The following is an 11,153-nucleotide window of genomic DNA, read 5'->3' on the forward strand; positions in this document are numbered from 1 at the left end:
CCCAAGAAAGATCAAGGAGTTTGGTAATTTAGGTCATATTCTGATCTCAGATTTGCCACATGTGTCATTGCATATCTTGTAAAATCAGGGTCTGTGTTTGCACAGTAGCTGATTTTTACAAGTTGAGAGGCAGAGATATACACCATATAACTGAGATCAGGATCTAACCAGAAGAGTTTGTGTTTGCACATTAGGACTTGTAAACCCAGTGAGGTAAGCACAGCTGGTAGCCATTTATTTAACAGTGACATTTTGATTTTTATCATGTGATAATAGTAAATAAGATAGAAAAATAGCTTGCCTTGTCAGTTGAATTTTCACATAGGTGTTGGCTTTGTTATGTATTATGAAATCACTAGCTATGCATTTGAACATTTCTAACTAATCATCCTAGCATCTGGGCAGCAAAGGATGATGGTAAATATTCTTCTTTATTATTTGTACTATGGTACTACCTAGGAGTCCTGGTCATGGGCCAGGCCTCGTTGTGCTAGGCACTGTACAAACAGAGAACAAAAAGATGCCCCCAAAGAGCTGACAGTCTAAGTAATGGCAAGTATGCAATGGTTAGCTTGTGAAGGCAGGGGTGCTTTTTAAACCAATTGATATGTCCCCAGCCCTCTTCACTGCTCATTCGTGTGAGCCACCTGTTTTGTCTCATCTCCTAGATTTCAGGCTCTTTAGGCAGGGACAGTAATTTTCTATACCTTTGTACTGGGCCTTGCATAACGGGACACCAATCTTGTCGAGAACTTTAGGTGCTACTGCGAATAGATAAAATAACATGGAGAAGAACCAAATTCAGAAGAATCATGAAGTAATAATCTGACACATAACTCTTTAAAAGCCCTTGGCAATTGGCTAAACGTTCAAAAGGCTGTAATTTGCACCTTCATTTTTGCACTTCCAGTTTTCACCCACAATTCAGTTGTGTTACTCACACTTCCGACTATCTGGTCAAGGAGAATGTTCTTTGATTTACACCTATGGTTAAATTTGCTGGTGCAAAAGGGAAACGAGCTTCAGCTCTTTTGAATGTCTATTCTTCAGAACATGTCTAAACTACATAGAGTGTTCTATTAATTTGCCATTCTCTGATAAATACATGTCCCTGTCCTCACAAACACCCGTTGTTTCTTCACAGCTGGAAAAAGTATTACAGCAGGGGGATATTGGCGAATGCGCAGAGCCCTATATGATTTTTAAAGAAGCTGATGCGGCAAAGGTAAGGATTTTTAGAAGTTTAGAGGAAATGTTGGCACTGATATTTCCAAAGATATTGAAGTTTAATCATTCATATTTTAATTAAATGTATTGACCTTATTTCCCTTTACTGTGGTTTGTCCCGGTTCCTGCTATTCCTGTTATTAAAACGATACCTTTAACTAGGATTCTTGTCAACTTCTAAAAGGGAATTATAAAATAATCCCAGTATCACAGCTCCACTGCTAGCATTTGAATTGTGGTGCTTTTACAACCACGTTTTAAAATGTTTTCCTCTCTTCTGATGTTGTGTGGAAGATCCACCCACACATCGGGGGGGGAAACTGACTATCATGAAACAAACTGTAATCCCAGTGCTCCTGTTGCATGTACAAAATAGCCAACTGAACAAAGAGAGACAGTGTATATTTTCGTCTCTAATATTTTTTTAGTTATGTGTAATGAAGCACAGCAAAAGGCTTGGCCTCTTGGCCCACACTTCGAGTTGAATTCCTGCCTCTCCGTCCCTGCTTCCCTTCCAAACAACTAGATACTTTACTGTGGAAATCCTACCTACGGTGCAGAAGGCTTGGAACTGCAGTTTTCATAGCTTAGAAGAATACCATAATTTTTACTGAACTCTGAGCTGTTAAACTCTGAGCTGGTGGTTGTGCAAGCCTGGATATGGTAAATCACTGTGGCTCAGAGGCTAGAAGGGAGTGCATTCTTTTGCTGGCTTTCTGGAACAGACAGGAATACTAGTAGCATCTAAGAGACAACTTGTGCTGTGGCATTTCTTTGATGTTGTCCTTTGTAGGTTTACTCCAAGATCAGCAATGGCTATAGAATGGGAAATCTCCATTTTATCTTTAGAAGAGCTACAGTTTAGAGCTGTAAAACTTTACCCAAGCTCAGTCAGTTTTTGTACAATTTAATTTTAAAAACCGATTTCACAGCCATCTTAAGAAAGACTCCCCCCCTGCCCCCGATCTAATGGAATATAGAATGAGGTGGTGCGTGGCATCTTCTCTTGCTTATCATTTAATTTACTTCTGATTTCCTGAATGAGTGTTGCAGATGAAGTGAAAAGCAAAAGGAAATGGTGAAGCCTGGATGCACCATAGAATGGATGTTCTGCCTGCATGTGACCCTCAAATCTGTCACCATACATTTTCTAAGAGCTAAGACTGCAAACCTCTGGTTGCTATTTAAATTCCTTCATAGTTCCAGCTGGCAAAGTTGATATTCACTTTCTCTTCTGAACTCTTATGCAATGATGCTCCCTAAGCATTCAGATACCATGGTGATGGGTGGCAGTATAAACCCTAAGCTAGACGGGCCTCCATTCCTGTGATGAGTGAGGTGACCCTGCATGTATATTGTATTTTGGAATCAGACAGGTGGTTTGTGAATTTTGGGCAAGTGGTGTTTTGTAAGGCCTCGTTGCAGCAAGGTGCCTAAGCACATATCTAATTTGAAGCATGTGAGGATTTCCATGGAATTCGAAGGACTACTCGTGGTTAAAGTCATGCCTTGATAAATCGGGATCTGCATGTTAAAGGCACAGGACTGAGAGACAGGAAGCCTGAGTTCTATTTCGGGCTCTACCACAGACTATATATGACCATGGGCAAGTCCCTTTAATTGCTTTCTGCCTCAGCTTCCCCATATGTAAAATGGGGACAAAGACTGATCTCCTATGTAAAACACTTTGGAATCTACTGAGGAAAAGTGCTATGTAAAAGGTAGCTGGTGGTATTATTATTTTAGGGTTTTATGCTGCTCCCGTCACCATAGTATCACCTCATAAAATCAATAGCAATAATGAAATCCCTAGTGGACTTCCTGGAGTATAATTTAGCTGCCTTGTGAGGGCAGAGGGCCAAGTGATTTGAACTGGCAATTTCTGGAAGCTTAGGAACATTAAATCAGCTGCTCTTTTAGATCATCACTGCTCTACGGGATGGGAGTGTTCTGAGGCTCAATTCCTTATTGTTTGTAAAGCACTTGGGAATACTCAGATGGTGCTATGGAAGTGCAAAGTATTATTATTATTATAGTTATTTATTTATTATACTAGGGATCGGTGTAAAAGTCATTATTATTACTTTGCATGGACAAAGCACCTGGAAACGTTTTTGATAAGCAGAGGCTGGCTTCCCTTTCCTTTTTTTTTTTTTTTTTCTTTTTTTAATCTGTTGGAATTAATGTTTTGTTTGCAGAATAAGGAGAAATTGGAAAAGTTGAAAAGCCAAGCAGAGCAGTTTTGCCAAAGACTCGGCAAATATCGAATGCCTTTTGCCTGGACAGCCATTCATTTAATGAACATAGTCAGCAGTGCTGGAAGTTTGGAGAGAGATTCCACAGAGGTTGAAATTGGCACAGGAGGTTAAGTATATCCTGCGTTTTCATAAGGGAATATGTGCCTGAGCTAAATCAGCTTAGATCAGGCCCTATGGCCACTGCTCTTTCCTTTTATCAGCTTGTTCTCTCTCTTTCCACTCCCCCTCCCCCATGCACGCCTTTGTAACAGTCCTAGAAAAGGGTTGAAATAAAAAGGACAAGGCTGTGGTAACAAATAGGTTTATCTTTCAAGAATTTTACAAGCAAACCATCTGTTATATGCTATTTATACCCAGGCTGCTAAGACTGAAGAGCGTTGTAGGCTGATGAACATTTTCCAAAGGAGTGGATTAATCTTTGTGAACCACACAGCTCATCTGAAACTGCTCTTCAGCATCCCCAAAACTGCCAACTTCATCATCTTTCGGCACAAGAGAAATACATAAATCTCCACACAATAAAGACTTTTATAATAGCAATAAGGCACTGGGGTGAGGTTGCTATGAAAGGAGCAGAGGTATTCAGCTGTGCTTCATAGCTTCCTGATGCCTCAGGAGTGTGATTGTCTTAGCATAACCACCTCTTCTATCATGCTTATTGCATAATTTTTGAATGCAGCAGTTGTCTTCCTGTGTAGAAAATCTGCTTGAAACAAATGTAGTTCTCTTTGTTTTTCTTCCTTTTCTTTTAGAACGCAAAGGATCTTGGTCAGAGAGACGGAATTCCAGTATCGTTGGAAGGCGTTCATTAGAAAGGACAACCAGTGGAGATGAAACTTGCAACCTTACTAGCTTTAGACCAGCTACTCTTACGGTGACAAACTTCTTTAAACAGGTATTGTAAGAGCCATGGTCATTGCGGTGTTTCCCATGACACAGCATGATTTGGTTCACCCTCCTGGTGAGGTCAGAGTAGAGCTGAGTGGATAATTCATAATCCATTGACTGAATTTAGCCTTGCTTTCCCATTCACGGATTATTTTTGAGCAGCATCTGATTTCATTTATATTACTGGAAGTTTATTCTACAGACACATTTTTGCAAATAGTTTGTCATGATCTGTGGATTCTTTCTGAGAAGTTCATTGTGAAAAATTGATTTATGAAATTTGAGCTTTGTCAGTTTGTTCTGAGTGGACCTTTAGGTCACATGGCATTGTCACTGTTCCCTGACTGTATCAGTGTAACTAATAGAAACAGGTTTCCTCGGGGAATATTAGTTCATTCTTCTCCAGTGTTCTCTAATAAACATTTAAAATTCACTGTTTTCATGAACATTCCTGCAGTATACCTGTTTGCTTGAATAATCACAGAAAAAATCACAAAGCAGCCAGTGAGAATCCATTATTTTTATTTGAGTGAATATGTGCCAAAGGATAGTTGATGTATTTGACCTACTCTTGGCCATGAACTGTAGCATAACCTTTACCATGGTGGTTGCATCGTCAGCTCACACATAATGGCCTCAGTTCTTAGATTGCCCTCAATCTCTGTTGAAACAACCCTATTCAATTCAATGGGCAATTTGCCACTGATTTCAGTAGAAGCAAGACCATGCTCTGCAGTGGGAGATAAGAATGGCCAGCAGTTCTTGGAATTCTCTCAGCATTTGGAGCTCAGATCCCGTGGTGGAACAGATCCTTTCTGATACTGTGGTGCTGATGTCAGCTCTCCTCAGCTGAGGCTGTGGATTTCCCTGAGGAACAGCAGCGAGGGAAAGATTTCAAAACATTTAGTATTTAAGGATAAGAGGATGGTAAGGGAGGCTGGACTATTTTTTAAATGGAAGCTATTTTGTTTTCAATTAAGTAATGTATGAGGTAATTATTATTATTTTTTTATTTTTTGGCCACCAGGTGCAATAAAATGATGTTCAGGGTGGTATTACGGTGTTTTTTGCTGCTCTAGAAAATGTCCTTAATTTTTGAAGCATTACCAAGCGGCAAAAGGAAAGGTGAAATTGTAACTCTGCCACTCTAGCTTCTCCCAAGCCAAAGCTGAGGAAGTTTTGGCGAGTTACAAAGTGGCAAACGAAAAAAAGAAAAAGGACAAAGTGGAACTCCTCTTCCTGCTCTCTCTCAACCAGCCCCAAAACCGTAGACATCATTAATTCTATTGTGTTCATTGGCAAAAAGGGGAGAGAAAGGCAGAGGGAAGAAAGGGGGGCAAGTCCTTTGAAATTTCGTAATTTGAAAATTCAATTTTCTGTTTTGATGAAAGTAGGAAATTTTTTGCGGGAGGGGGGGCGGGGGGATCTGAAAAAGGCTATTTTTATTTTTAAAAGTTTCCAATAAAAAATTTCACCCAGTTCTCATAATGAAGGGCCCATGATATTAACATAACCTATTAATGTTCTCACCATCTTGTTCCAAGAAAGTACGTTTTGGAGTCAGGTGCAGGAAGGCGAGAGGTGATTTTTTTTTCCTAATTGCATCCTTATGCAGGCACTGTATTAAGCATTTTTTTCTCTTTAACAATAGGAAGGGGATCGCTTGAGTGATGAAGATTTGTACAAGTTCCTTGCAGATATGAGAAGACCATCTTCTGTTTTACGGAGATTGAGACCCATTACAGGTATTTAATTATCCTGATGGAAAGTGCTGGAAGGAAACCTTTATGGATTGTATATTATAAGATTGTTTGTCTGTCCCCTCACAACTCCCACCTGATTCCTATCCCCTTACTCATTCTCTGTTGCCCATCTGTGCCCCCCAACCCTTTATTTCAGTGTTGCACAAATGCATTTGCCTCAGGACTGTGGCATCATAGAATCTATGTGTATCTTTTAGATGGGAAAATCCTACTGTTGTAAACCATATCATTGGCAGTTCAGGATAGTTCCTGATTGTATATTTATTACCCAGTCTAGTATTTCAAGTACCAAGTGATGGGTGTCTAGATGTTTCCCTTAGTAAATTATTTCACAGGCTAATAGATGTTAGTTTCAGGATACTTTTTTTTCCTTTTCAGAAGCGAAAGGCAAGTATATTAACCTTCTCCATTCTAGAAAACAACATTAATATGCACACTGCATTTGTGTTTTTCTTTCAATTATTGTAATAATTTTTTTTTCTATAGCTCAGCTGAAGATAGACATATCTCCAGCCCCAGAGAATCCTCATTACTGTCTAACTCCAGAATTGCTGCAAGTCAAACTTTACCCAGATAGCAGAGTTAGACCTACAAGAGAGATACTGGAGTTTCCTGCTAGGGATGTGTATATTCCAAATACTACTTACAGGTAAGATTTTTGAAATACATTTTAATCCCCATGAGATCAGCAGGTCCAGACCTTCCACGCTGGTTTGCTGCAAAACTTGCCACAGCATCAGATCCTCTGTGCCAAAGACATCATAAGGAGTCAGACTCTTATGGCAAAAAATAAACAGCTGTAGAACAGTTCTTTGCGGAACCTAGTAGACCTAGCTGCATAAAACGCAGCAATTTGTGGGGATATCTGAGTGAGCTTTCTTCATTTTTAGTCTATATGAGGTTTGCTTGAGTTTCGGTTACAAACAACCCAAAACCTCAAAGGAAATTTCAGTTGAAACCTCACACGTTTCATGTGGTTTTGTGTTAAAATCATAATTACTTCAGCACAGTCCCAACATGAAACCATAAACCTGAGTGTTTCAGTTACATAATGAAACTCAAATCCAGCTGAGTTTTACAACTGTGTCAGTAAATCGGAGTCATGGTATCAGTGAACAAGGGGTTAATTTCAGCACATCTTTTCCCTCTTTTTGCACATATGGTATGGGGAGGTGCTGTAAGAGTGACATCTTGGAAGGCAGAAGGGAGAGAATTCCTTTTGGGAAGATAGGGTCACATGCTCAGGGGCCATAGGATTGGGCTGGACCTAGAGATCAAAAATGTTTCTTGTAAAAAATTATTTGATGCAAAATGTCTTTGACTATATGAAAATTTTAGGAGAAAAATTTCCTATAATTTGAAAAGCTATTTTTAATTGGAAAAAAATGTTTAGAAGAAAAAATTTCCACCAGCTTTAGGTTCAACCCAGCCCTCTGATGTGTCGACAGAACTACATGGTGCATTGCAAGTTTATCATTCAAAATATTGCACCAGAACAAAACACAAAATGTTGTGTGTTCAGTTTTCAGTATTTTGGTTTCCCCAACACTTTTCTCTCACTTTTTCTCTTCTCCTACCCCTTTTTTGGTGGTGGTTGGGGGAGGGAAGGAGAGGGGAGGAGGAGAAAGAACATTTATTTTTATTTTTCACAGGAAATAGAAGAAAATCCACCAAAAAAATTGGAAAAGATCAATTTAAATAATAATAATTCTTGCAGAAAATTATTACCATTTTTGGCCAACCATAGCTCCCCTCCAAGCTGGAGGACAGATTTGCTGTCTTTACTTTCGTACTATCTTAACTTATTTTGCTTTTTTCTTATAAATACTAACCCTTACTGACTGGAACTGTCCTTTTCTGCTGAGTCATTTCACCAGTTCACATATCTGCATTACATTTTAGTATAAATATTTCATAGATCTCTAATATCTGCTTAAATATAGTCACAGTAAATATTTTGTTGATCTGTTCATAGCACTTGGATACATATTCAAATATGAATCCTATGGATAGCCAAATGATTAAGCTCATTTAAAAATCAATTACCTGCATTGAAATTATGCTGATATCCTACAGATCATGTGGAAGAGCAGCACTTCACATTACAAGACTAAAATGTTCTTTTGTTCCCTGTAGTATGTATATAACAAACATTTTTATTACCAGCTACCCATTTAAACTGTTTCTGAAAGTATATTCTTTAGCTGCTTCATTTATTGTACTTATATGGTCCCATTACCACAGTATCTGAGCATCTCGCAATCTTTAATGGATTTATCCTCACTATACCCCTGTTGGGTAGGGACATGCTGTTTTTATGGGGAAGAGAGGCTAGGTTCTTCTGGGGAGAGACAGTCCTTCTCTGCCCTTCAAAATTACTTCATTCTTCTCCTAGCTGACCATCCTGATCTGCCCTGCCTCCCCTTTGTAATCTTTTCCATCCGTTTCCTCATGCTGGAATTCTGCAGTCATTGGGCAACTGTGGGCCGGACATAACTAGCCTGGCTCTAGGACACAGCTGTTAGCTCAAAGCCTGGCCATTAGGAGTTGGTGATGGTCTGTGAGCATGATAGTCTCTGCTCACTCAGGAGTCTCACTTTCAAAGACTGGGGATGGGGGATGGAGCCGATGAGGTGGGGAAGGGCTCATTTTGCAGCTGGGATAGAGGGGAAAGGAGATGGAGGCAGTGAAAGTAGAGAGATGAAAACCCATCTCACATTCTTCATCATAGAACACTAAGGGTCAGGTGTTGGGGTTCTAAAACATGGGACTATACCTGTCAGTCAAGACCTTCTCTCCTGCTAGAGGATTTTTACTAAGGAGTTGAACTAGGGATTACCTAGGGAGGTGGTAGAATCTCCTTCCTTAGAAGTTTTTAAGGTCAGGCTTGACAAAGCCCTGGCTGGGATGATTTAATTGGGGATTGGTCCTGCTTTGAGTAGGGGGTTGGACTAGATGACCTCTTGAGGTCCCTTCCAACCCTGAATATTCTATGATTCTATGAACTCTTGGGCTCTTTTGCTAGAAGTAGCTAGTGCTGAAGTCCATTGAAGGTGTGTCTAAACTGCAGGTCTGATACATGTTTTAGCCCAATCCCATCCTACAATCCATACATAAAGCCCTTGACACTTGTATTTAAGTCCTCAGAATACATGCGTGCTAGCTTGACCAGGAGTATAGGTACCCATAACTATGTCTTACTGAAATTTGTATCTCAGCCCACTCACTTTGCAATGAGGATGAAGCTAAAGCATGTGTTGCTGAGGTCATGTTTGAATAGGCTGGCAGTGCTATCCCACAATTCCCATGGCCTGTATGTTCTAGCCTTTCTACAGACCCAACTTCCTGCTCCCCAGGGACAGGACATCGCTCATTGCTTTTTTCCGGATGTTTGGCAGTCTTCTGTGGATCTAGTGACTGGGGCTTAACAGGAAGTAATGACTTTTCTTGACTGGAAAGTGAATTGGTTTGTATCTATGAATTAGTCTGTTACAGGGGTGGCCAACCTGAGCCTGAGGAGGAGCCAGAATTTACCGATGTACATTGCCAAAGAGCCACAGTCATACGTCCGCAGCCCCCCCAGCAGCTCCACCCCCCTGCTCCCAGCACCTCCTGCCCACTGGCTGCCCTGCCAGTGAGCACCTCCTCCTCCCTCCCCAAACCTCCTGATCAGCTGTTTCATGGTGTTCAGGAGGCTCGGAGGGGGAGGAGCCAGAGCACGGCAGGCTCAGGGGAGGGGGCGGGGCCTGTGGCAGAGCCAGGGGTTGAGCAGTGAGCACCCCCCGGCACATTGGAAAGTTGGCGCCTGTAGCTACAGCCCCAGAGTCGGTGCCTGTACAAGGAGCCGCATAGTCACTTCTGAAGAGCCGCAGGTGGCTCCGGAGCCGCAGGTGGCTCTGGAGCCGCAGGTTGGCCAGTCCTGGTCTACTAGCAATGAAAAAACCCAATTCCAGATCACTGAAGTTGGAGGGCTTCAAAGTACAGTCTAATTAGCTGCACAGTAGATCTATCACTCAGGCATTGTTACAAGGGGCAAGACAGGGGAGTGAGGATCCAGTCCTGGGGGTAGGATGGAACAGCTGGTGGGAAAAACTGGTGAGACAGCTCTGCTGTTTCTTGTCTTCCATGGATGCTGGCAGGAAGGGACTTGAGATTTGCACAGAGGATAAGCAGCCCCAAGACAGTTCTTATCCTCATCCCCAGACTGGTGTGGGTCTCCTTGGCCTCTTGGAACTAGACAAACCTCTGTATGGGTGCAACCAACTCACAGAAAACTAATCCTCTAAGGCCTGGTCTACACTGGGGGGGGGGTGGGAATCGATCTAAGATACACAACTTCAGCTACGAGAATAGCGTAGCTGAAGTCGACGTACCTTAGATCGACTTAGAATCACTCACTTCGCGTCCTCGCGGCGCGGGATCGACAGCCGCCGCTCACCCGTCGACTCCGCTTCCGCCTCTCGCCATGGAGTTCCGGAGTCGACGGCAGAGTGATCGGAGATTGATTTATCGTGTCTATGCTAGACGCAGTAAATCGATCCCCGATAGATCGAGCACTACGTGCCGATCCGGCGGGTAGTGTAGACGTGGCCTAAGACTTCTTTTATTCATGTTACATATTAGTTTCTTTTTGGAAATTTTCTTTATTGATTTTTAAAGTATAATATAAACAACTAAACATTTCCAGGACATCAGTACAAATATGCAGTTCCTCTTGCTTGATTATCTTACTTTGATTGTAATGAGTGCATTTCAACAGCATCAGACCTCTAATTCAATTAGTTAGTGCATTGTTTCTCTGAAATTTGCTAATTATATTCAACCTTGTTTTCATTTTGACAAAACATAGTTTAAAAAGGTGGGTTTTATTAATGTCGACAAATGTTAAAATGCTACAAAATTCATACAGTACAGTTTTTAGGTAAGATAGAAAAGTCAATATGACTCAAAATAATCACATTCTATGGCTCCTACCATGCAAACACTTACAGGCACGCCTAACCATAAATATGTGAAT

The 11,153-nt window shown here is 41.1% G+C and overlaps 1 protein-coding gene across 2 annotated transcripts in view; it reads left to right on the plus strand.

Annotated features, from left to right (window-relative positions):
• The window catches only part of DOCK7 (dedicator of cytokinesis 7), a 141,354-nt gene that overhangs the window by 43,781 nt on the left and 86,420 nt on the right, over positions 1-11,153 (plus strand). For both annotated transcript variants that reach the window (XM_077824622.1, XM_077824623.1), the window contains exons 10-14: positions 1,145-1,225; positions 3,426-3,591; positions 4,238-4,380; positions 6,025-6,118; positions 6,623-6,785. In XM_077824622.1, coding sequence (XP_077680748.1) covers positions 1,145-1,225; positions 3,426-3,591; positions 4,238-4,380; positions 6,025-6,118; positions 6,623-6,785 — 647 coding nt within the window. The remainder of the gene's footprint in view (positions 1-1,144; positions 1,226-3,425; positions 3,592-4,237; positions 4,381-6,024; positions 6,119-6,622; positions 6,786-11,153) is intronic.

The sequence above is a fragment of the Eretmochelys imbricata genome, chromosome 8 (assembly GCF_965152235.1).
Source record: "Eretmochelys imbricata isolate rEreImb1 chromosome 8, rEreImb1.hap1, whole genome shotgun sequence".
Taxonomy (NCBI): domain Eukaryota; kingdom Metazoa; phylum Chordata; order Testudines; family Cheloniidae; genus Eretmochelys; species Eretmochelys imbricata.